Here is a 27,204-nt window from a genome sequence, read left to right on the forward strand (position 1 = left end):
CATTTGACACACACATAAAATTAAAAAAGCAAGATATAAGTTGTATAAGCACAGCTTACAAATGAGAGTAAAAATATTATTACAAAATATCTTAGCATGTAGAAAAATATAAGGTACCATATGAGGGAATAGCAGTTACTGTACACCACAATCGAAAAGCTTTCTTAAAAATACCGCAGACCCAGATTGAACATTTAACCCTATGTTCTTTGTTAAAAAATAACCATCCAGTTTTTCATGAATTCTTTCTGTTGGTGTCATCCTATTTGCAAGTGTGTTTTAGATAGTAAGCTTAAAAAATATAAACACACTGCAGTCATGAGCCATTCTTGTGTTCATTTTAGCCACAGAAAACATATTTTTGTTGGTTGCATTAAACTTCCTGCAACTGTATAGTCAAGCCAAACTCTGAGGAATGAATAATTAAGGTAACCTTTAATCGGACTCGTAGGTTGCTTTAAACTGGCATCTTTAAAGCATTACATTGTTTCTATGGCAGGACAAATAATATTTGATGATAAAAGTTTGTAGGTTGCAACTGCTGTATGTATGTGTATACTGTATATATAAATAATGTATGGCAATTCTTTTTCATGAAATGCCAGGGAGCACTATAGTAAAGGCGTAGTTATGCTATTGAAACTTTCAGTCATGTACAGAAAAGCATGTGAGATTTTCAAGGCATAAAAAGAATCATTTAAGTGCTGATTTTTAATGCAAATTTCAACAACAAGTTCAAAACTGATTGAAACATTGTCATTTTTTCCCCTGTGTATTTCCTATTTCATCAGGAAGTTCAGCAAGGACTGAATTTTATTGGATGAGAGTTTGAATACTCCCCAGTGTACAAGATCTATCCCAGAGGAGAAAGGTTGTATAACTGTACTTATTTTATGAACTTTCAGAACTATAATATCATATAAAGAGCATGAACGCCAACATGCACAGACTAAAAGCCAAAAAAAAAAAAAAACACATAATATGGGGTCTTTATCTGGCCTGAAAAAAAAAATGCATTACCGATTGTGGGTACTTTATGAGAAAAGCAAAAACTAGTGCTAAGCTTCAACATCACTGTGGATTTGCAAGAAATATCATTTAAAGCTTAAAAAGCATGATGCAAGGTGAAGTACTGCTGAAAGTGAATCAAATGACATGTCTTAGAACCCAGACAGAGAATTTCCTTCATGACATCGTTTACAAGGTATTGAATATACTGATACAGCCTGAGAGAAAATTAATATTGGAATCATTCATTCTGTACCTTTAAAGTACCTTTGGTTCATTCTTTACACCTATGAAAACAGTGCTAAATACAACCTTTCAGACACAAAAACCTGCTTATCACACAATTACGATAGTATTGGAAAATCTCTCTTTGGACGTGGAGTGATGCATATGTAAATCCAAGAGCATACAAGATGAGCTTATTGCATTAAATTCATTTACTCTTCCTTTTTAATACTGTACACAAGCCACAGCGTCGTTTCCGATTCCTGGTTTTCAAAGAGTTAACGAGAACCACAATCCAACAAAATATTAAATCCTATAAGCAGCTCGTCCATTTAAAAAAAAAAGCCATCCAATTCCTATATAATGTTTAACGAAAGAAAAACTGTACGTTTATATTCTCAAAAATGGACGCACCAATGTGATCAAAGATCTACTTGACAGTCTGAGGTGGCATAATGGCCGTCTTTGGAGCGGTTTTGCCTTCCGTCTCCAGTATTCCCTCCTTTCCTTTCTTCCTCGGTGGTTTTTTGATGGGCGTTTTCTTTGGGGTGGCGTCTCCTTCAACTCTGGTCCCATTAACCCCTAGCTTTTCTGGGCTTTTAGGTTCAGGTGTAGAGTCTGAAATTGGAGCCACCATCTTTTGGAGGTTGCTGGAGGTGGGAATTTTACTGTAATGAAAAGTTTTTAAAAACAACTAACCAAGCAAGAATTCTAGATTATTATAGAAACAGAACAAAATAAGGACCCCTAAAGAATATTGTATGCTTTATGAAACACCAAAACTACACATTAAGATTAAACAGTTTTCCTTAAAATGCTTTTATATCAGTTCTCCAGCAATCTCCCACACAACAGTTTATGCAGAAAGTTCTGAGTCACATCCTGAAAGTGCTGCATCTGCTGACTTGGCCATTTATAGCATTTACTGTTTGTGTTATCTCAATGCACGTGATATACGCACCCAGAGGGCAACCGTTTACCACAGAATGGGGTCATTTAATAAAATTGTCTGGAGATTTCTTAACTCCCTCATCTGTTTTCCATGTTGCACAAACAGATGGCTTATCTGCACTAGTTCCCGCTCACCTTCGTGGGGTACGCAGTAGACGGGCCCGTCTTCGCTCGTCTCGAAGGAAGAGAAGGACTCTTGGGATGACCATGATGGAGAAGGCTGGTCCACCACGGAGGGCGGCTCGATAATACTGTTGAAGGTGTTCTCAGGATCGTGGTGGGTGACTAAGGGTTTGGACAAGGGGAAAACAAACAGAGAGGTCAGGTCAGATCAGTTGAAGAAGGCTCCCTGGGTTCCACAACACACAAAGGCTCTTTGACAACATATGTGATGATGTTAGGATCTACAGTCTGCATTAGTGACCGACAAGGGCAAATAGTGGAGCGTGGATAATCTGTATGAAAGCTGGCATTGACAGCACATGAGTGAAACGCCAGACTTCAAAGCACGCTAGCGGAATGATCGGAGATCATCTGAAGAGCTAGGAATTTACGGGGGTAAATTAGATTACGGTTAGGGTTAGTACCGCTAATTAGAGCTGGTTTGGTATTGATGGACCAACATAACCATGTTGTTTAGAAGCAAAAAAATCAAGCACACACTGGTTTTGTGTGGATTAAACTGAGTGTAACATTTTCCTTTTTTGTGAAATATATTTTTTTTTATATGTAATGCCTCCAGATGTTGTACTTTAATTTTTTGCAATAATTTCCAAATTCTTCCATTTCCAAAGAACAAAACTGTACATTATTTACAGTGTAATACATTAGGTAAATTAATATTTTATCAAATTCAGGACAACTTAAATGCAGATTAACACAAGTATTTATTGTAAATAGTAATAAATTACCTTTACTTTTTAATTTCAGTTTTATTTTTATCATTACAAAAAAAATAAAAATAAATATATATATATATTACATTATATACAGTGTTGGGAAGGTCACTTTGGAAATGTAATTGGTTACAGATGACAAGTTAACCCATTTAAAATGTAATAAGTAGTGTAACTATTTCATTTTCCTTTAACACCTCTTTTTACTCTGACATCATTCTGGTGAAATACAGATTTAAAATCATAACAAGATATAGTTTAATAGCTATGATACCTTTTTTTTTTTTTAAATCAAATCTTTGCGTAGTTATAACAGGAAGCACTCGCATCTAACAATGCCTTGGAAAAAAAAAAAGGTTAATTTAAAAAATAAAGCATATACAGAAACCAAAATAGGAAATAAAACGGTTATCAAATTGCCATGTGTCTTATTCTGTGTCCTAAACTGCTGAAACAGTCAATGCAATTTTGGAAAGAAATCAATCAAATCTGTATGTGTGTAAAATATTCAGATGTCACCCCTTTGTAATCTTTCTGTTTCTTTTAACAGCGGCTCATCAGGAACTAAAAATGCTGTCTAATCACAAAAGTTTACAAATATACAGTAGTAACTTTTTGCCCGGTTCTCCTGCATGTGACTTTGGTCCTAATGAAGGCCACCGTGGTTTTCAAGAGGCCGCTTCCTTCCGCCCACTTATATGTGATGATGCATTCATGCTGACTTAGAAAAGATGGTCAACTCAGGATTCCTGTGGTCTGCTGCTCACATCTCCTTTCAGGATGAACTAGAGTAGATGCTAACCACACTTTCTTGGCCTGGTTACGCCTTTCTCACACTGCTCTTTTGGCTATTTGGCCATGCGAAGCCTTCCAGGCAAGATCAGAAGATCTCTTTCAAGTCAGCATGCATTTAAAATGGACTTCTTTTGCATTTTCGACATGTTCTTGGTCTAATTATGCATGATTTTTAAACTGAATCGGTCTCTGAAACAACTCTCTTTTTCAGGTGACATCATTAAGCCCTTGTTGTTCAGCCCCTCCCCCTCCATCCATCTGTCTCCATTATGGTTCATAACACCCATTTTCCACAATCCAATTAAATCCTGATGGACCAGACATGCTAGTCCATATTCTCGCTTATGTCTAGTTTAATTCTGAAATACATCAGTTGCGTAAGTAGTAAAATTAAAACGATTTTTAAATGTTTCATCATATGGTTTCAATTACTAGTAGCTTTTACATTTAAAACTACCAGCAACACGATTTACTGTACACAATGAAAGATTCATTTTCAGCACTTGACAAAATATGGGCTGTTTAGTTTAGTTTACTCATAAAGTGAATAACACAATAACTCAAAAGACTGAAACAAAGTGAACTTTCATGTTGAGTTTTTGCATATGTGTTTTAGATCTAGAAAGACTCAATCGGCTCGCAAAGGGCTTCTTCCAACGTTCTCCCAGGGTGGAAAAAAGCTTTAAAAGTACATTTGCAAAAATAAACATTTCAACAGTACATAGCAGTGAAAACCACAGAGAAATAAAACTGCATTTTTGGAGTTTTGCCTTCAATGAAACAATTTACATTCCATACTTTATACTTTTTCCAAACAGCTGTAAATGCTGGAAGAACCTTCCTGAAATGTCAAAGGAATATCTCCTCTCTGTGTACCGCTGTTCATGTCAGCAGCATTCTGATCATGCAGCTTCATGATGCCCCTGTGGGACTGTGAAATGGCATGATATACATGTTAGGAATACATGCAAACAGACTCAGTGCTGTTACTGAGCGATTTACTGACATCGGAGACTTAGCTGGTCTGGCTGCCCACCCTGTGCTCTACAGGCCTTGAACAAAAGTGCATTACTGGGACGTCCCAGCTGCACAAGTCCCCACAGCTGCAGAAACTACTCTGGTGTAGGGCAGCAGGTGGCCTGTCTCTCTGACGCCTCTCCAGAAACATGTTTATAGACTTGGAGAAATGTACATTAAGAACTAAAAAGCTGTGCACAGGAACATTGTCCATGGCTCATTCTTTTCAGGGTTTCATTTGTCTTGGTTAAATATGTGAGAACATAAATTAGGCTAGTATGATATAGAAGTAAAACGTAAATGGATGAATCTCACAAAAATATGCAGTTGCATGTTGCATGTCACCTCAAATTAAAGGGGTCATATGATGCGATTTAAATTTTTCCTTTCTCTTTGGAGTGTTACAAGCTCTTGGTGCATAAAGAAGATCTGTAAAGTTGCAAAGACTGAAGTCTCAAATCCAAAGAGATATTCTTTATAAAAGTTAAGAGTCAACCACGCCTACCTAAAACAGCTCGTTCTAACACGCCCCCACATATCTATGTCACGATGTGGGAAGATTTGCATAACGCCACCCAAAAGTTCACGCAAAGAAAGAAGGCGTAACTTTTATTCTCGCTGTAGTATTGTTGCTGCCGCCGCCGCCATGTCGTGAAGGCACTGTGTGATTCGTTAAGAAAGCGAAACTACTTTGTTTGGCCTTCCAAAAGAGGACGATATCTGCTTCGTCATGCCTGGAGCTGATCCGTGCTGGTTGCTGAGGAAATACAACAACTTCGCGCTGTGGATCGCCGGATCGGTTTTCACCGTGGACGAAATGGAGTCCAGCCCAGGGTCGTAAAAAACCCACTCGCTCTCCCATGAGGGTAGAGTTACAAAAAAAAAGTGGGGGAAGAAAAGAAAGGGAAAAATAGCAGACCTCACTGCTGCAGTCGGCCAATGAGGATAGCAGAACCTCTGGCTTGCAACAGGAAAAGGAAGAAGAGGAAAAAGAGGGAACCAGAGAGCGATATTTTCATCCAGCTCCTCCCATTAAGTAAAGAGTTGGAGGGGGTTGGGAAGAGAACGCGGTTAACGTTACATCTGCGTTTGCTTGCAGTTCTTCCTCTCATATGTTATCGCAAACCCCAATTGTTTACCAAATTAGAGTGAGCGTGAAAAGAAACGTTTTGCATTGATTTTGGCAGTTCCTGAAGTCATTTAACACTTTTTGATTTGTCAGATGAAAGAGACGTTTTACATGCATTCTCACTCAATTTTCTCATAAAGTCTGAGGATGAAAGGGCCGGTTTATGTTCGAGAGCATATCTCTTCAGCTAAAGTGCCATCTTCTTATTGCATTTTACTACTTGCTTATTCTTTGTTGTCTGTCCAGGGTTTTACAGCTTGAGGGGTTTTATTGAAACAATCTGCAGGCCATACTCGACCCTAACCAACAGTGACATTATTGTTTTACAGAGGATTTTTCATTACTCTGTTCTGATGGCAGTGACTCTTAACTTGTGGTAATGTGGTAAATTAGCGTGGAAGCACGTGTCTCTTGGAGGACAGCATGGCTCTGGGCTTTCTCTCGGTCATTAAATAACTAAATAGTGCTCACCCGTGACCGCCTGTTACCCATACACTGGGGTATTGTGTGTTTTAAATAAAACTGTGCCATCCATGTTCTTCGTAAAATCAGAATTCAATTGATCTTTGATTTTTGTTTGGAGATTATCCAAGTGGCTCTTTTGGAGACTTAGGTCACATTGTGACGGGCTTTTCTCAGAACTTTTTTTCTTCATTTTTGCTCAAAGCCTTTTAGTCAGCTGGTGTTTTGGTGTTTTATAGTGGATCTATAAAGTCAGTTCTCCTCAAGTTCTTAGCAGACTAACCACAGGTGTAGAGAATCACATTAAGTACAAACATTTTACACATTTAGACATGTTATTGTCAAAATATCTTCCATTTTCAACTGATTGTCTATTCTTTTATCATTTAAAACCTAACAAGATTATTGTTGTCAAATGTTTTGCTTTAAAACTGTGCTTGTGCTGTCTTTCTTTGTCTTTCACGTCTTACATTGACAAATATGTTAACTTAAATCTTTTGAGTTTTCTGTATTTTTTTTATTGTAATGTTTATATAAATATACAATGTTATATGCAATGATATTTCAGACATATTCAAGTGCAAGCTAAATGTAAGTAGTCCATTTACCCACTCCGCAGCCAAATTATATTTTATCTTTATATTCAGACTGCTTTTTTCCCCATAAATCAAAAGCACAAAGTGACCAGGGGCTTTAAATCTCAACTGTAGTTTTCAAATCTCATTCTCATGTGTCTTTTCTTTATCAAATATGGCACCAATTTGATATCATTCATTTTTATATCTAGTATAAGTTTATATAAGTTTATATAAGTCTTTATATAAGTTTATCTGATTGCAATGTGTCAACTTCGTATATGCACAAGTGTAAATGAAATTTGAGTACTTGAAATAAATGGTTTGTTCCCCACAAATGTAATGTGTGACTTCAGAAGGCTTGAAATAGAAATACATGTGTTCCGTGGAAAATGTTATGTTCCTTTTTTTGGGGGGGGGGGGCAAAAAAAAAACAAAACAAAAACACATCTTGAGAGTCCAAAAGCATTTATTATGTGATGACGCATATGTGCAGGTCGCACATGGGCATTGACTTGGTTTTGCACTAATCAGTTGTTCCACAAGGTGGCAACACTGACCCTAGCCATTGTTTCACAGTAGAAATCGAAACGAAAGAGACAGAACAACAACAGATGCCTGCATTGACAAGTACTTGTGTGAGAGGGTTATGAGACAGCGGCAACTTTTTATCAGTCATAACTAGCATAAAGCAGACATTGGACTAAGATGAATGAAGCACATGTTGCCCGTCTGCATTCGTGTATGCTATCAAATCAATCAAATCTGCATGTGTGTAAAAATATTCAGATGTAACACCCCTTTGTGATGTTTTTGTTTCTTTTAACAACAGTTCATCAGAAGCTAAAAATGCTGTCTAATCCCAACAGTTTACAAATATACATTTGTAAAGCTGAAGCTTTCTTGAGCGCATGTCGAACGTCTGCATTCGTGTATGCTATCAAATGGAGTATACTTATTTGGCTACATGCATACGCTAGCATTACGCTATGTGTAAACAAAAACTGAAGTATACAGTACTTTGGGCTTGGGAATGCAGTTAGAATGCTTCATTTTGAACAAATTGTTTGAATGAATGATTCAATGAATCACTCATTTAGACAGGGACTTAATTGCCATCACCTACTGGCAGTTTTAGTGTCATATTCATCCATGACAGGCGTAAACCAGCCAAGGTAAAAGCAAAAAAACAAAATTATCAAAAAAAAAAAAAGGTGCCAACATAACAATCATTCTGTCATCAGACAACCAAAGATATTCAACAGTGGAAAAAGTATGCAGATACTTTTTTGGCATTATTTCATGCTGTGTTTTTATTAATCTTTTTTTTTTTTTAAAGCTTGATGCTGTTTGCTATTTACTGCCATTAAATGAATAAGCATGAACGGGACATTTCTTAAAATTTATCCTTACGGCATAGAGTATGATAACACCACCAGTGTGAATAAATGATGACTTAATTTTCACTTTTGGGTGAACTATAAGGGAGTTCATACATGACACAGACTTGCAGTATGTCCTGACATTGTATGGCAACTCAATGGTTTTATCAGTGGTCCAATTGTTTTTAAGATGTTTTGGGTTAAAATAAAGTGTTAAATTGTTATAAATGTCACTTGAGGCTTGCATCTTTCAGTTACACTCCCTTTAGCTGAACCAGAATGTATCTTACAGTTGTTTCTGCTATTAAACTAGATTTGAAAAGTTTTACATTAAAAAAATAAAGGTTTACTTAAAAGTTTATTTTGCCAACATGTAAAACTGACACTGTCTGTTTAGGCTGAGGGAGATGTGCATCAAAATACGCTCTAACACAAAAAGCATACTTGCTAAATATGCTGTTTTTGTTAAATCATTGAAGACTAAACATCAGGCAGATCATATTAAGTGCATCTTTCATCTGTTGCATGGATCTGTTTACTCATGACACACTGACCTAAACCATATGTAATTTTAGATGATGGAAAATGAAGACATACCAACAACTTTGGGTAGTTTCTGTCTCCTCAGAGGGATTCTGGGAAGTTTGGTGCTGATACGACTGAATCCGCCGCAGAGGATTATTTTGGCCTTCTTGCTGTTGGTGGAGTTTTCCTGGTCAGGGCTAAATGAGGAAGAGTGACGTTAGACCAACATTGCACTGACTAGAAATGGATTGAATATTGTAGATGTGTGCTATTGTAGATCGATTGCCTTCTAGCATAAACTGCATAGAGATTGTAGATATGATGTTCAAATAAGGAAGAAATGGAGGGATTAATCTGCCTCACGGGCAAACTGAGGAAATCTAGGCTCAGTTGGTCTTACGTTCTTTAGTTTTCCAGCCATTTAGAAAAGGTGGAAAGTTTAAGAAAACAGCCGACTGTGATTTCTAGAACACGAGAGTCTTGAGTTTTCCTGACTGACTGCGGAGAACAGAAGAGGCTTTCACTTCAGCGAACTGTGAACAATTCTGATGACAGGCTTTGTTAAAAGATGATTTTTGCCAGGGGTGTAAGAACAGAGTGCATTTGAGGGAGACACAAGGGCCACGTTCACACTGTCGATGCAGAATATGGCTGTCAGTCTGGTTTTACAGCACCAAATACAGCTGTGTTCACAAACAGTTTGTACAGTTTGAGCAGAACCACTCTAGACTAGTTGTTTAAAGCGGTTATATTATAAAGAAATGAAAGAATCCTGAAAAAAAATGCATCACCATTTCCACAAATATATTAAGCAGCACAACTCTTTTCAACTTTGCTAATAACAAGAAATGTTTTTGAGCTAATCATCACATTGTTGATTTCTGAAGAATTATGTGACACTGAAGATGAGTAATAATAGTGAAATTTCAGCTTTGCATCACAGGAATAAATTACATTTTGTTATATACTACAATAGAAAATGCTTATTTTATATTGTAATAATATTTAACATTTTTACATTTTTTGCTGTATTTTTGATCAAATATATGCAGCCGTGGTGAGCATAAGTCCCAAACTTTTAAATGGTATTGTGTTTGAGTTTAAACTAGTATATCTGATTATATAACTGGGGAAGGAGAATATCTGACACTCTCAATACTTTTTAAATTTTTGTATTTATAGGTGAAGTATGTAAGTTCTATCTAAAGTAGTTCTGCCTCAAACTTACACTACTGGTTAAGCCAAATTTTGACGTCAAACCACTCAAATAATGAAGGCATCCTATTTACAAATGATTGGAATTCATTAACATACACGTTTACCTATCAAATCTGAGGTTTACACAGCATTTGCGTAATAACAAGAAATGTTTTTGAGCTAATCATCACATTGTTGATTTCTGAAGAATTATGCGACACTGAAGACGAGTAATAATAGTGAAATTTCTGCTTTGCATCACAGGAATAAATTACATTTTGTTATATACTACAATAGAAAATGCTTATTTTATATTGTAATAATATTTAACATTTTTACATTTTTTTACTGTATTTTTGATCAAATATATGCAGCCGTGGTGAGCATAAGTCCCAAACTTTTAAATGGTATTGTGTTTGAGTTTAAACTAGTATATCTGATTATATAACTGGGGAAGGAGAATATCTGACACTCTCAATACTTTTTACATTTTTGTATTTATAGGTGAAGTATGTAAGTTCTATCTAAAGTAGTTCTGCCTCAAACTTACACTACTGGTTAAGCCAAATTTTGACATCAAACCACTCAAATAATGAAGGCGTCCTATTTACAAATGATTGGAATTCATTAACATACACGTTTACCTATCAAATCTGAGGTTTACACAGCATTTGCAAATTCTTTCGCAGAGTTGTGAAAGTCCATTTTATGTGCAAATTACTCATATTTGTGAAAGGTTCATGAATGAGGCCTAATGATTAAACTCACTAAAATCTGTAAATAAACTTCTAATGTTGTCTTGCATATTAAACTGTAATTGGAGAAAGTATTTTAACCTTTTAATACAGAAGGCTGGGACTTACTAAGAACTGGATTGTGAAACTAGTGTTGATTTGTACTTACTTGCGGTTGTCTTTGTTGCTACAGAGGAAGTAGCAGCACAGCAGAGAGAGAAGAACCACCAGCAGGAATGTCACCAGCGTTCCCGCAGCTATTACTCCCATCCGCTGATTAGGATCTGAGGGAAAGACAGACAGAAAGAGAGTGTCAAGTTTCCAATTTAACTCAAAACTTCCCTGATGAAAACATGGCTGTAGTAGGAGACCAAGATGCAACTGAATTGTGCAGAACAACAGGTGAAACCTTCTTTTAAATGCTCAAAGTCTGAGAAGCAATTGAACATACTGAATTTAAAATTCAAACTAAGAATAATTTCATGTTGCATTATTGCAGATGGCGTTTCACATTAAACAGGTTGAATTTTGCCTGCTAAGGAAAAATGTACAGAAGTTAACCAATTCCATTCATGCAAAAAGCTGTTTATTTTGACTACAGAACAAATCTTATGGATTTTTAAAGAGAAATAAACTCTTTTAGTCTTTTTAATGCAGTAATGCTGAGGTTTACACAGCATGAAAGTTAATGATCCTTATAAGTACCCTGCAGAATGCCGCAATTGACCAATCAAAATCAAGAGCCGTGTAGTAATTTCAAATTGATACACAGAATAATTTCATGTTGCATCATTGCAAATGTTAGATTAAACAGGTTTTAAATTTCCTTGAACTTCAAGAACACTCTGCAGAAATGAATTAAATGTCCTCGCAATTACTACACGAGTTCGGGAGTTTAAGAGCTAGTAGTTGTGTGCTGTGAGACGCGGGACGTCTGCCAGTGGCTTCTTTGCATCTGTTGCCAACAGGCATTATCACTGGAGCATAAAGTGTAGCTATTTGGCTCTTCCGTTCATAAACATAGACAATGTTGGGATGCTTAATTTGGCACTGGTGAGAATGAAGAATTTCAGCTGTTGGATTCACCGTAGTCTGGATCGTCCATCGTTATAAGCTCAATAATACATACTGAAATAATTACTGGCCTTGGATGATCCAGACGAAAAATATGGTGCATCCAACATGTTATGTAATTTTTTATATTTTTGCAACTTCAAAAATGTCCAAAGGTAAAGCCGTATTAAATGTGTACTTCAGATTTAAAGGAATAGTTCACCCAAAAATTTAAATTTGCAATACATTTACTCAACCTCAGGTCATCCACGATGTGAATGAGTTTCTTCATCAGTTCTTCAGAACAGATTTGGGGAAATCTAGCATTACATCACTTGCTCACCAATGGATCCACTGCAGTGAATGGGTGCCGTCAGAATGAGAGTCTAAACAGCTGATAAAAACATCATAATAGTCCACACCACTCCAGTCTCTCAAGCTCAGTGTTATAAGAAACATTAAGGTGTTTTAACTTTAAACCATCACTTCTGGCGAAAATATAAGTCCATAATCCATAATATCGTTTCCCCAATGAAAAAGTCCATCCTCTGTTGTCCTCTCACATCAATATTCATCCATGTATTTGATAACAACGGTTTTGAACGGTTTTTACTTGTAAACGGTGCTTGATCTGTGCACATTTCTCTCCTGATTCAGATTAGACTACTTTTTTTATTGGAGAGAAAACAATATTAAGGATAGACGCTTGAAGTTAAAAAACATCTTGATAAATTAGTTTCTTACAGAGACACAGTCGTTCTATTCACAAGATATTAATCGATGGACTGGAGTTGTGTGGATTACTTGTGGGTTACTGTGATGTTTTTATCAGCTGTTTGGACTCTCATTCTGACGGCACCCATTCACTGAAGAGGATCCATTAGTGAGCACGTGATCAAATGCTAAATTTCTTCAGTCTTTTCTGGAAAAATAAAAAACGAATCTACATTTTGGATGGCCTGAGGGAGAGTACATTTTCAGCAAATGTTCATTTTGGAGTGAGCTACTCCTTTTTGTTAAACAGAAATGATTTTCAGCTGAACCCAAATATTCCTCTCATAATATTCCTTGTGCAAACATTTGCTTCTAAAAACCAACTGAAAACAGTTAAAGCATAATAACTGATGACAACCCATTTGACTCTTTGATTTGTGCTGTAGATTCTGTCACAGAAGTGTGGAGCTCAGTCCGGGTGTGGGCACATCCACACATGTCCTGAAAGCACAGCTGTGTTCGAGGAAGGCCCCATTGAGGTCGGCCACGGTGACTTCATTACTGCCTTCACTCAGGTCCCTGTGAAACCTCTGCTGACCCACACCTTTCCTCATTACTGTCTCTCTCTCTCTTGCTCTCTTCCTGTAGTATTTCTCTCAGCTGTGTGAAACAACCTCGGCTCTCACTAACTCGATGAGCAGGCAGGAAAAGAGCCAAAAAACACAGCCGTAAAAATAAGACACCACTCTGGAATCACCATCAGGGCCGCCATGTTAAACTGCTGCTGTCTACGGCAGTGACCTACATAGTGAGGACTACGCAGGCATGTTACCAATAGCAACTGTGTTTTCATTTGCCTGCACAACAAGCTTCTCATAGATTTTTTTTAAGAAAAACGAATGATTTTAACCTCATTCTTTAATCCAGAAATAACTTTAATCCAGTGATATTGAAGATTATGCTGCATTGAAGTTAATGAGCCTTATAAATACACTAGCCTAAAGAGTAGTGAGTGATGAATTGAATTTTGGGTCTGTATCTCACGCAAAGCAATCAAACGACTTCGACAACTTCGAATAAAGCACACAAACCCTATGTACTGCCAAAAAAAATACAAATATGCTTTTTCATTAGCATTCTAGCTAACAATTGTATTTTCTGGGAAATGTTTTTTATTAGGTTATGAAAGTGTTGCTTTTCTTGATTATTCAGATGTTTTGGTAAACAGCACGTTTTTGTAAAAATATATTAACATTGATAAAATAAGATACATTTATAGGATAATCAGGCTTGTTTTCAGAGAATATATCTTGGAAATAAATGTATTTTTCTTACTCCAAAGGCAAATATTTTGTATCGTTTTAAGCATAAACCTAACAAAACTTTTGCTTAACAAGACAAAAAGTACTTGTCAATGGGGTAGGAAAAAATATGGTAACACTTTACTTAAAGATCATTCCAAAAGTAGTTTTTTATACATTAGTTATGCCTTATAATGCATTGTATGACCTCAACAGTTACAATACATTCTAAAACTTATTTTTTCATTGTTATACTCTTATAAAGTATAATGCATTAAAACACCTGACAAACAAACCTTCAAATATTATAATATATTTGTTTGCAATTATTTATGAAAATATATAATGCATTAGAATGTACTTTATGAATACCTTTATAATGCATTATATATAAAGGCTTTAGGTAAAGATGTATACTCTGAAAATAAGTCTTCTTGTATAGAGATATATTTACATATTTTAATGGAAAGCGACACACCATTAATGGTTTAGAAGCTGATATTGTGAAGTACTTTAATGGTACTTTTTTTTGCCCTGTATGGAATTTTATATTTTTTGGGGGAAAAATACCCATTTTGCACACCAATGACAAAAACTGTTTAGCCTGGAAAAATCAGGGTGGCTGTTATACAATGCATAATGTGTAAAATGATCATGACGTGATGTCATGCTGCATTTGCTGTATCTAAAATGTTCCACCTTTAGTAACCGACGTGCTCGCAAATCCGTTGGGAGTCAAAAGGTTGAATCTTAAGTTGACCTTGGCGTCAACTGGGCAGCTGTCCATCCCCCCCCCTCCCTCCCTTTAACGTAATGGAAAATATGACTGATGCTGGACCCCACAAATATGTCTTAACACTTTAGGAGTTCTTCTGTGTCTCCATAGCAAATGATATCACAGAAAGCTCGAGAAATTACATTTGCTTTTCCTAAAGAGGGTCAGGGAGGGTTTCTTACATAGGTTGCAGGCTCCTGACACTGGGTTGCAGTTCTTGTCGTGACATGGACAGACCTGGGCACAGTTCACTCCAAACTGACCCAACTCACAGGTCAGGTTGCAGCTAAAATGAAGAGGAATACAAAGAGCACATAAACAACACTGATGAATCAAAAATCAATACAAGCATTGTGTGCACATAGCAACAGGAGCTTCCAGTGAAAATGGAACAAGGCAGCTTGCTTGGGGAATTAAAGGCAATTCTGTTGATATTGGAAATGCAAGAACAGGGAAGAGGAATTTAGCATTTGCAATGAATGAAACAAGAACAGATATTCTCATTTAAAGACTCTAAACTGAAACCGACAAAACATTTTAAAGTGGCTTTCTGAGAAAACAAGTTTTAAGTAACAATGAATTCTATTTCAATGTGTTCTCTGACCGAAAATAAAGGTATGATATGATTCAAGTGTAGTTTGTGGTAAATATTAGAATCATTTTCAATAGTGTTTAATATTTAGATTGGTCTTACTCAACAGATAGATTGAAATAATCTGATCAAGTGAAATAAAGTAATTTGCAGATATTACAAGGATATCACTGTTGGCCATTTTAGATGTGAAAGCTGAATATTCTAACACTTCGTATTTGTTTATTTAATTTTTCACTATCATTCAAAAGTTTGAAGTCAGTAGGATTGTTATTTAAATGCACTTAATACTTGTATTCAGCAAGGATGCATTAAATAGATAAAAAGTGACAGTACATTTTTTTTTTTTATTGGATTAAGAAATAAACAGAAATCTAAGTCTATAAAGATGTCGATTTCAAATAAATGCGTTTTTTTTACTTTCTATTCATCAGAGTTCTGAAAAAAAACAACTGTAAAGGTTTCCACAAAAATGTTAAGCAGCTCAACTATTTACAACATTGATTATAATAAGTAATAAATGATTCTTAAGCAGCAAATCAGCATATTAGAATGAAAATTCAGATTTGCCATTACATAAATATTTTTAAATAAAAAGTTGATCAACCAAAAAAACAGATACCGTAAGACTGAAATTATCTTCTGTACAAAGTTTAAGTGAAATCTGAACATTTAAGTGATTCACACTCAAAATATTCAAAATATAAGTCCTGCAATCGTAATTATAGATAGAGTATCAAAACTGCTTTCTTTCTGGTATAAGGGCAAAGATATGCTTTTCCTCACAAAACATACAATTATGTGTTAATGTGATGCTCCTCTTAGGATCATCATTTCTTTCTATGATGGACATGTTTAGTGCCTCTTTTTACAAAGCATCGATGCACATTTAATCACTTTTGGTGTCCTGTTTTGCACACTGTAATTTGTTTAAATGTTTACTCATCTTTAAACAGTTTAGGATGACTCAGGATGATTCATTGGTTAATGAAAACAGACCTAGATATCAAGATGACCTTAATTTGTGCATGACTCAGATGTGACTTACTATGTCCCATAGAAGCCAGGGTCACAGAGACACTCTCCTGTGGAAAAATGGCAGTCTCCATTAAAACAATGGCTGCAGTCTTTTTCACAGTTTTCTCCATACGTGCCATTAGGACAGCGCACCTCACAGCTGAATACAGAGAGAGAAAGAGGAAGAGGTTATACAAATGCTGGTCAATTTCAAATTTGATTTTAGTTTTCATCAAAACAATCTCCAAGAAAATACTTAAAGGGTTAGTTCACCCAAAAATGAAAATGCTGTCATTAATTACTCACCCTCGTGTTGTTCCAAACCCGTAAGACCTTCATTCATCTTCGGAACACAATTTTAGATATTTTTGATGAAATCTGAGGGCTCTCTGACCCTCCCATAGACAGCAAGGTAACTACCACGTTCAAGGTCCAGAAAAGTACCAAGATGATCGACAAAGTAGTCCGTGTGACATCAGTGGTTCAACTGTAAAGTTACGAAGCTACGAGAATATTTTTTTGCGCAAAGAAAACAAAAATAACGACTTTATTCCACATTTTCGTCTCTACTGTGTCACTTTGGACGTGCGTTCATGACAGTATCATGACGCGAGCGTGTGTATTTTTGTTTTCTTTGCACAAAACAGTATTCTCGTAGCTTCGTAACTTTACAGTTGAACCACTGATGTCACACGGACTACTTTGTCGATCATCTTGGTACTTTTCTGGACCTTGAACGTGGTAGTTACCTTGCTGTCTATGGGAGGGTCAGAGAGCCCTCAGATTTCATAAAAAATATCTTAAATTGTGTTCCGAAGATGAACGAAGGTCTTACAGGTTTGGAACAACACGAGGGTGAGTAATTAATGACATAATTTTTGGGTGAACTAACCCTTTAACTCTTTCCCCGCCATTGACGAGTTATCTCGTCTATTAGAAGACAAAGCTTCCCCGCCAAAGACGAGTTTTTACGGCTTTTCGTGTTTTCACTGTTATACACTAGGGGGCGCTATTACACATCTTCTGAACGAGTACAAAACCTCCCGAACAAAAACACATGTGTACAGGACGGAGAAACGAGCAATCTCTTATGTTAAGAGATGCGTATGAAAAATAATGCGATCATCGGCAATGGCAGTATATAAATGAAAACTGCATAATGTTACAGAGTAAAATGTTGATCCAGGAAGTGGTATATGTCTGTGCAAGCTATGGAGGTGTTGATAGAAGCGATTTACTGGATTTATGCTTTGATAATTGTACTGAATATTCCCCAGATGTAGTTTTTGATAAAAATTTAATTTTGCTCAAAATTATGAATTTTTATGAAACCTACCTATATTCAAGTGTTGATAAAAAAGAATGCTTTAAGTTAGAATAAAACTGTTTAAAAGTAGAGGCTCTGATCTTTATTTTGGTGTATCGCATATTAAAATATTCATACAGCAAAATATTCTGGAGGTCATCAAATTTTAGTGAAAATCATCAAAATCGCTGGCGGTGGCTGGCAACTTTTTAAAAAAATGCTGGCGGGGAAAGAGTTAAAGAGCAGCAACATGTGAAAACTTTCAGAGATGAATTGGTACACTTGGTACACTTCCACTATTGGGTATGATATTTCCACAACTGTTTTCATTGATTATAATAAAAGATTCTTAAGCAGCAACTCATCATATCAGAATGATTTCTGAGGGATTATGTGACACTGAAGACTGGAGTAATGATGCTGACAATTCAGCTTTATATCACGGGAATAAATTACATTTTAAAATATATTAAAATAGAACATGATTATTTGAAATTATTATAATATTTTAAAATTTTACAGTTCTTAATTAAATAAATGCAGCCTTGATGAGCACAAGAGACTTCTTTCATAAACACTAAAACATCTTACCAACCACAAATGTCTTAGTTGGTAGTGTATTGATGTATAAATGGTTTTGTGTACTTCAATTTATGTTTCTATTATTATTTGATGTGCATAATTCCTTAAGTGGGTGCTTCACTAAAAACAATGCAGATAGTATATGTAAATAAACAGCGCTGTCAATAGACATAATTCTTATTTTTAGTCAATTCCCCCCTCACTTGTCAACTTTGTATTTTTGTTTTGTTCTTGTTTCATTAACAGCTTTATTTTTTTTTATATAACAGTTGGCTACAATGGCCAAAATTGTGTACCGATCTCCAATCCAGCCGGGATTGCAGTGGGAACACTTCCCGTTGATCCGGTTGCAGAAGTGACCGTCTTTGCACGGCGGACACTGATCCTTACAGTTCTCTCCGAAGTAACCCTCTGCACACATCTGATCACATTTTGTCCCGTTCCAGCCGCTCGCACACGTTTCACAGTGACCCTCCGTCACCTTACAGGGCTGCTGGCCTTTACAGTGGCCACATCTGGAGCAACAGAAACAAGAAAAGACAGTCAAAACCAATATACCAAAAAAACATTTCTTACTCAGTACTTTTGTCTTGTCAGATATCTAAACAAAAATACTTTGGATATTAAGTCTTGTTTTTAAATCAAAATGATGTGAGTTTATGTTTAAAACAAAAATAAATTATTAATTATTATTAAAACAAGGACAAATATCTGCCAGTAAGGTCAGAAAAAAATCTACTTAATTCAAAAGGAAAACAAGAATATTGTTCTTACTCTATTATTGCAATTTTTTTTTAAACTCACTTAATTTTGATATTTTATTCAGAAAACAATATCTTATGTCATTTTGCTTTTCAAGTAATATCTTGATTTAAGATTTTTTTTTTATTTGATTTAAGAATTTTTTGACATTTGTATTGCAAAACTAACAAATATATATATTTGTTCAATGATGTTATGGCAATAAAATTACAAAAATATTAAGCTCAGCTTTGCATCATAAAAATAAACACCAATATTCTGTACACATTTTTTTTTTACTGTTTTGAAAAGTAATATTGTGAAATACGCTGATTTTATGCTTTTATTATTGGTGCTCAGTTGTAAATAATGGTTCTTAATATTATCAATATTGAGTTTTTGCTGCTTAACATTTTTGTGGTAACTCTAATATAATTTTTTTCAGGATTCTTTGATGAATAGATGATAGAAAGTTCAAAACAACTGCATTTATTTGAAATATAAATCTTTTGTAATATTATAAATGTCTGTACTGTGACTTTTGATCAATTTAATGCACCCTTGCTAGAAAAAAAATATTTCCCTTTTTTTATTTTTTAAAATCTTACTTACCACTTTTGTGTATGGTAGTATATCATATAACATCACCGTTTCCACAAAATATTAAGCAGCAAAACTTTTTTCAGCATTGAGATTTAATAATACAGAATGTTTATTGAGGAGTAAATCAGCATATTAGAATCATTTCTGAAGGATCATGTGATACTTAAGACACTGGAGTAATGATGCTGAAAATTCAGCTTTGCATCATAAATAAATACATTTACTTTTAAAATATTTCAAAATATAAAATAGTCCTTTGAAATCGAAATAATATTTCACAATATTTAAAAAAAATTTACTGTAATTTTTTAAACAGTATTTTTGGTTACTGTATTTTTATTTTACTGTATTTTTGGTGAAATAAATGCAGCCACAGTAAGCATAAAATACTTATTGTACTCTACATAATTTTTTTTCTCACTTGTTTTTGCAGTTCTGTCCATAGAATCCAGCTGGACACGGCTCCCGGCATTGTTTTCCTCTGTATCCGGGTTTACAGGTACACGATCCATCCACAGGGTTACACTTCCCATTGGCGCACTGACAGTGCCGTTCACAGTGCTGACCCCAGAGCCTCTCTCTGCACTGACATCGGCCCGTAAACTGCTCACAAGGCGAGTTGTTACATACACACTGAGCGCCGCAGTTCCGGCCGAACCAGCCGGGGTTGCAGATGCACCGGCCCGTGTTCTGGTCGCACAGTGAGTTGATGCTGCAGTAGCAGTTGTTATTGCACTGCGGCCCCCAGTACCCGGCATGGCAGGTGCATTTGCCCGTCTCCTGGCCACATTTCCCTTTCTGACAGTTGCAGGGCTTCTGGCAGTTCTCACCCCAGCGGTTTGGGTAGCACGTGCACTTCCCGGTCACGTCGTCGCATTTACCGTTAGGGTGACACGTGCACATGCCCTTGCAGTCTGGACCCCAGAACTGAGCGGGACACTCTAGAGGAGTCAGAAAAAGCACAGTGTCAAAGGAAAAGAAACATATTTACTGTGCAACTGGGAAGCTGAAAGAATTTTTTTCAGCTTGTTGTAAAAGTATTTTAGACAATATTTTATGTTGATTATAAAACTCAGATTGCTCAGTGAAAATTGTTCTTTCACCACTGTATAACATGTCTAGTTTGTTAACAAAAAGCTTATTATATGTGTGTTATATTGTATATATGCTACCATTCACTACCAGTCTGTTTTTTTTAAGTCTCTTATGCTCACCAAGGTGCATTTATTTGCTCAAAATACAGTAAAAACAGTAACATTGCATACTATTATGCTTATCCACAGTGTCAAAGGAAAAGAAACATATTTACTGTGCAACTGGGAAGGTGAAAGAATTTTTTTCAGCTTGTTGTAAAAGTATTTTAGACAATATTTTATGTTGATTATAAAACTCAGATTGCTCAGTGAAAATTGTTCTTTCGCCACTGTATAACATGTCTAGTTTGTTAACAAAAAGCTTATTATATGTGTGTTATATTGTATATACGCTACCATTCACTACCAGTCTGTTTTTTTAAGTCTCTTATGCTCACCAAGGTGCATTTATTTGCTCAAAATACAGTAAAAACAGTAACATTGCATACTATTATGCTTATCATATGTGTGTTATATTGTATCTACACTACCATTCACTACCAGTCTGGGGATTTTGTATTTTTTTTAAGTCTCTTATGCTCACCAAGGTGCATTTATTTGCTCAAAATACAGTAAAAACTGTAATATTGCATACTAGTATGCTTATTATATGTGAGTTATATTGTATCTACACTACCATTCACTACCAGTCTGGGGATTCTTTTTTTTTTGTTGAAAAAAAGTCTCTTATGCTGACCAAGGTGCATTTATTTGCTCAAAATACAAGTAAAAACAGTAATATTGTTATTACAATCTTGATATATTTTTTTAAAATGTAATTTATTCCTATGATGCAAAGCTGAATACTCCAGTCTTCACATGATCCTTCAGAAATCATTCTAATATGCTGATATGGCAGTCAAGAAACATGTTCTATTATTATTATTATTATTATTATTATTATTGACATTAAAAACTGCTGCTTAATATTTTAGTGGACATTGAAAAAACTAATTTCTACAAAGATACTTTGATGAATAGAAGGTTCAAAAGAACAGCATTGATTTGAAATGGAAAAAAATGTCTTTACTGTATATATGCTACCATTCACTACCAGTCTGTTTTTTTTAAGTCTCTTATGCTCACCAAGGTGCATTTATTTGCTCAAAATACAGTAAAAACTGTAATATTGCATACTAGTATGCTTATTATATGTGAGTTATATTGTATCTACACTACCATTCACTACCAGTCTGGGGATTTTGTATTTTTTTTAAGTCTCTTATGCTCACCAAGGTGCATTTATTTGCTCAAAATACAGTAAAAACTGTAATATTGCATACTAGTATGCTTATTATATGTGAGTTATATTGTATCTACACTACCATTCACTACCAGTCTGGGGATTCTTTTTTTTTTGTTGAAAAAAAGTCTCTTATGCTGACCAAGGTGCATTTATTTGCTCAAAATACAAGTAAAAACAGTAATATTGTTATTACAATCTTGATATATTTTTTTAAAATGTAATTTATTCCTATGATGCAAAGCTGAATACTCCAGTCTTCACATGATCCTTCAGAAATCATTCTAATATGCTGATATGGCAGTCAAGAAACATGTTCTATTATTATTATTATTATTATTATTGACATTAAAAACTGCTGCTTAATATTTTAGTGGACATTGAAAAAACTAATTTCTACAAAGATACTTTGATGAATAGAAGGTTCAAAAGAACAGCATTGATTTGAAATGGAAAAAAATGTCTTTACTGTCACTTTATATTAGTTTGATGCATCCTTGCTAAATAAATTATTAATTTCATAAAAAAAAGTTACTTACCCCAAACTTTTGAATAGTAGTGAAGTTAAATAAATATTATTGATCAATATGACTTTTTCCTATTCAAGTGGCCTTGATTTCATCATTAGAATTGAAAAGTCAATTCAGAGGTGAAGGAACTTTATGAAAATTATGAACAATTATGATATTTCTTCTTTAGAATAAGAGACATATTCAAATAGAGTCAAATGGCTCAATTTTGAAGTCATGTTGTCTTTAAATTCTGCTGAAATTGTTAACAGTGCTGTTAATTTTTCACACAATTTCTTTACAATTAACAAGTACAAGCCTTCACAAGTAGAATCTGGTTTGGAACACTGAAAGATTTGACTATTTTTAGAAATAGCCTTTAGTTTTGATCATAGCTTAGCAACTTTATGATTTGCTGATTTGGGACATTTTTTCAATAGCAACTTATTGGAAAAAGTATTTTAAGTCCACTTACTTGGAAAAGAAACAATGTACATTTTGAATGCACATCTTTATAAATTGTAGCTATATGAGCATATAAATGACCTCAAAGCTGACTAACATCGAGTAAAAAGCAAAAAAATATTTTTTAACAATTAAAATGAGCTTGATGAACTCACTTGTGTCACAACTTGCCCCAAAATATCCATGACGACAGCGGCATTCGTTTGGTCGGACACACACCTCGTTCTCATTACAAGTGAAGTTACCTTCGCAGAGAGCTGAGGGGAGAAGGACATAATCAAGATATAAATCAAGTGACACTCGGGAAGTGATCTAACATACAAGAAATGACACTTACGCGTTAAACACTCCTCGCCTTGCTGCGCCCATCCACTGCAGCATGTAAACCCTGGTGACCTGAAGATAAGATGACAAATCAAGGTCAAATGAAGTGCACTCTCTTATTGGTTAAGGAATATTCAATCTATATTACATTAAGCTGCTATCTGGAAGGACAGCATCTTGCATCAGCATATTTTGCAAATGCCTTGACCAAAGTCTCAACCGTCCATGAGAGATTTAGGCATGTGGCTCTTGAGGAATATTGCAAATGTCTGGATGCCATCTGTAGCTTCACAAGCGCAGATGTTTCAGATAGTGAACATACACTGACTCGCATCCAGTCGCACAAACACAAGCGTGAGCATTCATTCCATTCTCCACCCTCTCGCTGACAGCAGTCATGCGAACCAGACGAGCCGTTTGAAGCAATAACTTTGTTGCATCGTCAAATGAGCGGCTGGAACCCAAATAAGGCCTGATTTGATTAGCAATGCAAATGTCCTTCATTAGGCCAGTCTAATAAACAGTCTGGACTCCATATAAATAGAAAGCTTTGAAATAGCCTTTCCGAATATTAAATTGAGCTTGTTTAAACGCAGTATGTTCTTCTAAATCCAAAATATAAAATGTCGGTATCCGTTAAAAAAACACAAAGAACTCTCAATCTCATTCCCAGTTCTTCATGCACCAATTCTGAATACATATTCAGTGACTAATGACTTAAATTTGGTTCACTTATCTTACAGCTTCAGAAGAATTGAAATATAGTGCATGAGTCATATGCATCTCCTTTGTGTTCCACAGAAGAAAGTAAGTCATACGGGATTGGAACGAGATGAGTGTGAGTAAATGATGACAGAATTTTAATTTCTTTTGCTTGAATTACTTTTAATCCATCACATATGACCCCGACGGAATTTTGCATGTGTCTGCGGTGGGTGTTTTATTCAAAGCATCTCACAACAGGCCTGCTGCAGCAACTTACATGCATTTCGTTGACAGAAAATGATGGGAGGAAGAGCGAGGAATGGGGTTGGGACACAATAAGGACTGGAATTTAACCCATTTCTCCCATATGAGCACCACAACACAATTATCTTAAGGTTTTAGCATGCATGTTTGCAGATTAATATACTACTGTTCAAAGGTTTAGGCCAGTTTTTTTAAAGAAAATTAATACTTTATTCAACAAGGAGACATGATTAAAGGTGACAGTAAAGACATTTACAATGTTACAGAAGACTTTATTTAAAACAAAAAATTTTTTTTCAAACTTTGTTTTTCTTTCTTTCTTTCTTTCTTTCTTTCTTGGAAAGAAATTTATGCTTTTATTTGGCAAGGATGCATTAAATTGATCAAAAAATGTCAGTAAATACATGCATAATGTTACAAAAATCTTTTTGAAATTATGCTGTTCTTTTGTTTATCAAAGAATACAGAAAAATGTGTACCAGTTTTTATCAACTGTTTTCAACACCGATAATAATAACAAGTATTATGTATTAGAATGAATTGTAAAGGATCATGTGACACTGAAGACTGGAATAATGATGCTAAAAATTCTGCTTATAGATCACATTAATAAATTATATTTTAAAATATATTGAAATAGAAAAGTGCTATTTTAAATTATAATAATATTTCACGATATTACTGTTTTTACTGTATTTTTGATCAAATAAATGCAGCCTTGGAGAGCGTAAGACACTTTTTACCAACCCCAAACTTTTGAACTGAGTGTATATCAAGCGATTCAATGGAAAATATGTGTAAGTGCAGCTTCATTTAAAGACTCTCTTACAATCCATGCATGAAAAACAAAATGATTCATCTCTTCTCTAAACCTTTCAAATTATCCCCGCTATCTCTACTTCAAGTGGCTTCCCCTTAAAATTTTATACTCTCTAAGTGTTCCTTGGATATAAGACATATGCCGCCCCTCATATTCCTCCACATGTGACCCCAGAGAGGCCTTGTCCACACTTTGGCTTCCTCTGAAGTGTGGGGGCCGCTCTCTGCCTTCAGTCGGAGTTTGTTTAGCCTATGTGTGCGTGTCTTAGCCAGACATGATCTACACCACAGCCCTGACTTCTCTGCTCTGTCAAACCCAACATACACACCGCAGCCAGAACGCGAAGCTAGGACCGTGGATGAAAGCTTAAACAAATGGAAATTGAGCATCAGTCAACAGCTGGGGGGGCCAAACTTGATTCAGCAACAATAAAGTCCTGTGTGGAATTTCTGAGCAAGTTTGTAAAATGAACATGAACTTCCTGTCAACGTCTGTGGTGGGTGAGAATCTCTGTTTGTGAGAATACAAACTAGATCATATCTGGTGGTTTCCATTCTGATCTCAAGTACAGCGATAGCCATCTGGAGCCAGAAATCACAAAGTAAACAAACTTTTAAACAACCATTCAGTGCTTAACACTGCTAGTAGAATTCCCCTAAAATGCCTAGTGAGAAGAAATACAACATCATTTTGAGATAAACACCTAAACATCAAAATCCAGCTGTTTTATATAACATATAGTGCTTTGAATTAAAATCATGCATCTCACAATGTCATTTTGTATGATTATTAAAACATGTTGGAGAAAGAGCAATAAAACCAATATATATATATTATTATTATTATTTCTATATTTATATTAGAGATTATTTCCAGGTTCACCATGCTCAACTACTTTTGTTAAGTATTATTGTTAATTGCTGGAGTGTTTGGTGTCGCCCCCTATCCCTTAACGTGTGTCAGACCCAGATGTGAAACAGGATGACTGACACAAACGCATTTGTATTTGGAACAACATCACAAACAACGTGTGTACAGTTTGAAAAGTCACTTATTGCTGTGCACTTTCATATATAGTGATTAATTAGTGTTATAGCAAACATATAGCGAAATAACAAACCTCTCCTTTCACTTTAAAAACAAAAAAATATATGTCATGTTTAACTTTTACATTTTTAACTCTTAATTTAAATACCTCGTTATGTGATGGGCCTAGTGTTTAATTGTCATTAATTACTGCTGCATTCAATAAACCTTAATTTAATAGCATTTGATTTTCAAACGCATAAGGCCTTTGTACTTGCTTGATATCATGCATCGGGTCTACCCTATGATCAGAAGACATTAATGCTTTCTTTTATTCCCCCCCTAGACGTTATTCATCCGACTTACCCTGGAACTTTGCACACGTTCCTACCCTTTGGATTGAGTTCTTGACTGAAAACAGGGCATAAGCATAGAAGCAAAAGCAATAAAACCGCTAAAGTGCCCTTTAGATCCATGGTAGAAGAAACAGCATCTCTCCATGCGCCTCTTCTGCTCAGCATTCCTTTTCTTTACAATCTCTAGAAGTTCAGATGGGTTATGACCTTCTAAGTCTCAAAACCGTCGACTTCAATCGTTTGAAAGTTATTTTATCCGCATAAATCGTTTACCCACTCGCTTTCAGACTCCAAGGGCTGAGGCAGAGAAGAGAAAAGAGGAGGAGAGGGCGCACAGAAGTTATAAAACCAAACAGTTATTCCCTCCGTCCAGCCCCAGTTCCAGAGGAGAACTTCTGCTTTTAGTATGCGCTCCAAACACTGGTGGACGAAACTGGTGCATTGTTGGAAACTTCTGAGACCCTGGTATTCCCAATTTCCCGCTATGATTTCCAAAATGCAGATTTTCAGAGAGGATATGCTGCTTCAGAACGTGTCAAGAAAAACAAAAAAAAGCTCTGCAAAACTTTAAGTACGTCCATTTTGGAAAAGAAACGGGAACTTTAAAACGGATCGTTGTTCTCTTTTCAGAAGGGACATTCCTAATTAGTGATCCTATCTCTGGCTCTCTGGCTCTTGGGAATTCGGTGCTCTCTTTGGCGTGCAGCGGCTTCCCAAATTCAGACCGAAACCACCCGAGCAGCTCCTCATCGAGTGGGTGTGACTATAGTGTATATGCT

General features: G+C 35.6%; 1 protein-coding gene and 1 long non-coding RNA gene across 2 annotated transcripts; one reads left to right on the forward strand and one right to left on the reverse strand.

Annotated features, from left to right (window-relative positions):
• On the reverse strand, positions 1-27,121 carry LOC107599162 (scavenger receptor class F member 2-like). Its single transcript, XM_016290677.1, has 11 exons — positions 26,436-27,121; positions 23,268-23,326; positions 23,086-23,187; positions 20,002-20,521; positions 18,533-18,751; positions 16,380-16,508; positions 14,922-15,025; positions 11,066-11,180; positions 9,038-9,162; positions 2,214-2,469; positions 1-1,901 (listed from the first exon to the last, which is right to left on the reverse strand). Exons 1-11 carry the CDS (start codon positions 26,588-26,590, stop codon positions 1,664-1,666), a joined length of 2,022 nt encoding a protein of 673 aa, XP_016146163.1. The 5' UTR covers positions 26,591-27,121; the 3' UTR covers positions 1-1,663.
• Positions 11,193-13,479, forward strand: LOC107599153 (uncharacterized). The gene is made up of 3 exons (XR_001610640.1): positions 11,193-11,298; positions 13,110-13,202; positions 13,312-13,479. It is a non-coding gene; the product is annotated as an uncharacterized lncRNA (long non-coding RNA).
• Positions 27,122-27,204: the final 83 nt, after the last annotated feature.

The sequence above is a fragment of the Sinocyclocheilus grahami genome, unplaced genomic scaffold (assembly GCF_001515645.1).
Source record: "Sinocyclocheilus grahami isolate Dianchi unplaced genomic scaffold, SAMN03320097.WGS_v1.1 scaffold261.1, whole genome shotgun sequence".
Classification (NCBI taxonomy): domain Eukaryota; kingdom Metazoa; phylum Chordata; class Actinopteri; order Cypriniformes; family Cyprinidae; genus Sinocyclocheilus; species Sinocyclocheilus grahami.

Excerpts from the sequence above, each read along its gene's own strand:
- LOC107599162 (XM_016290677.1), bottom strand. The coding sequence starts at position 26,590 with ATGCTGAGCAGAAGAGGCGCATGGAGAGATGCTGTTTCTTCTACCATG. Across the intron at positions 15,026-16,379 it reads CCTGGCTTCTATGGGACATA|CTGCAACCTGACCTGTGAGT; the intron begins GTAAGTCACATC and ends TCTTCATTTTAG. Across the intron at positions 1,902-2,213 it reads TTAAATGACCCCATTCTGTG|TAAAATTCCCACCTCCAGCA; the intron begins GTAAACGGTTGC and ends TTTTCATTACAG.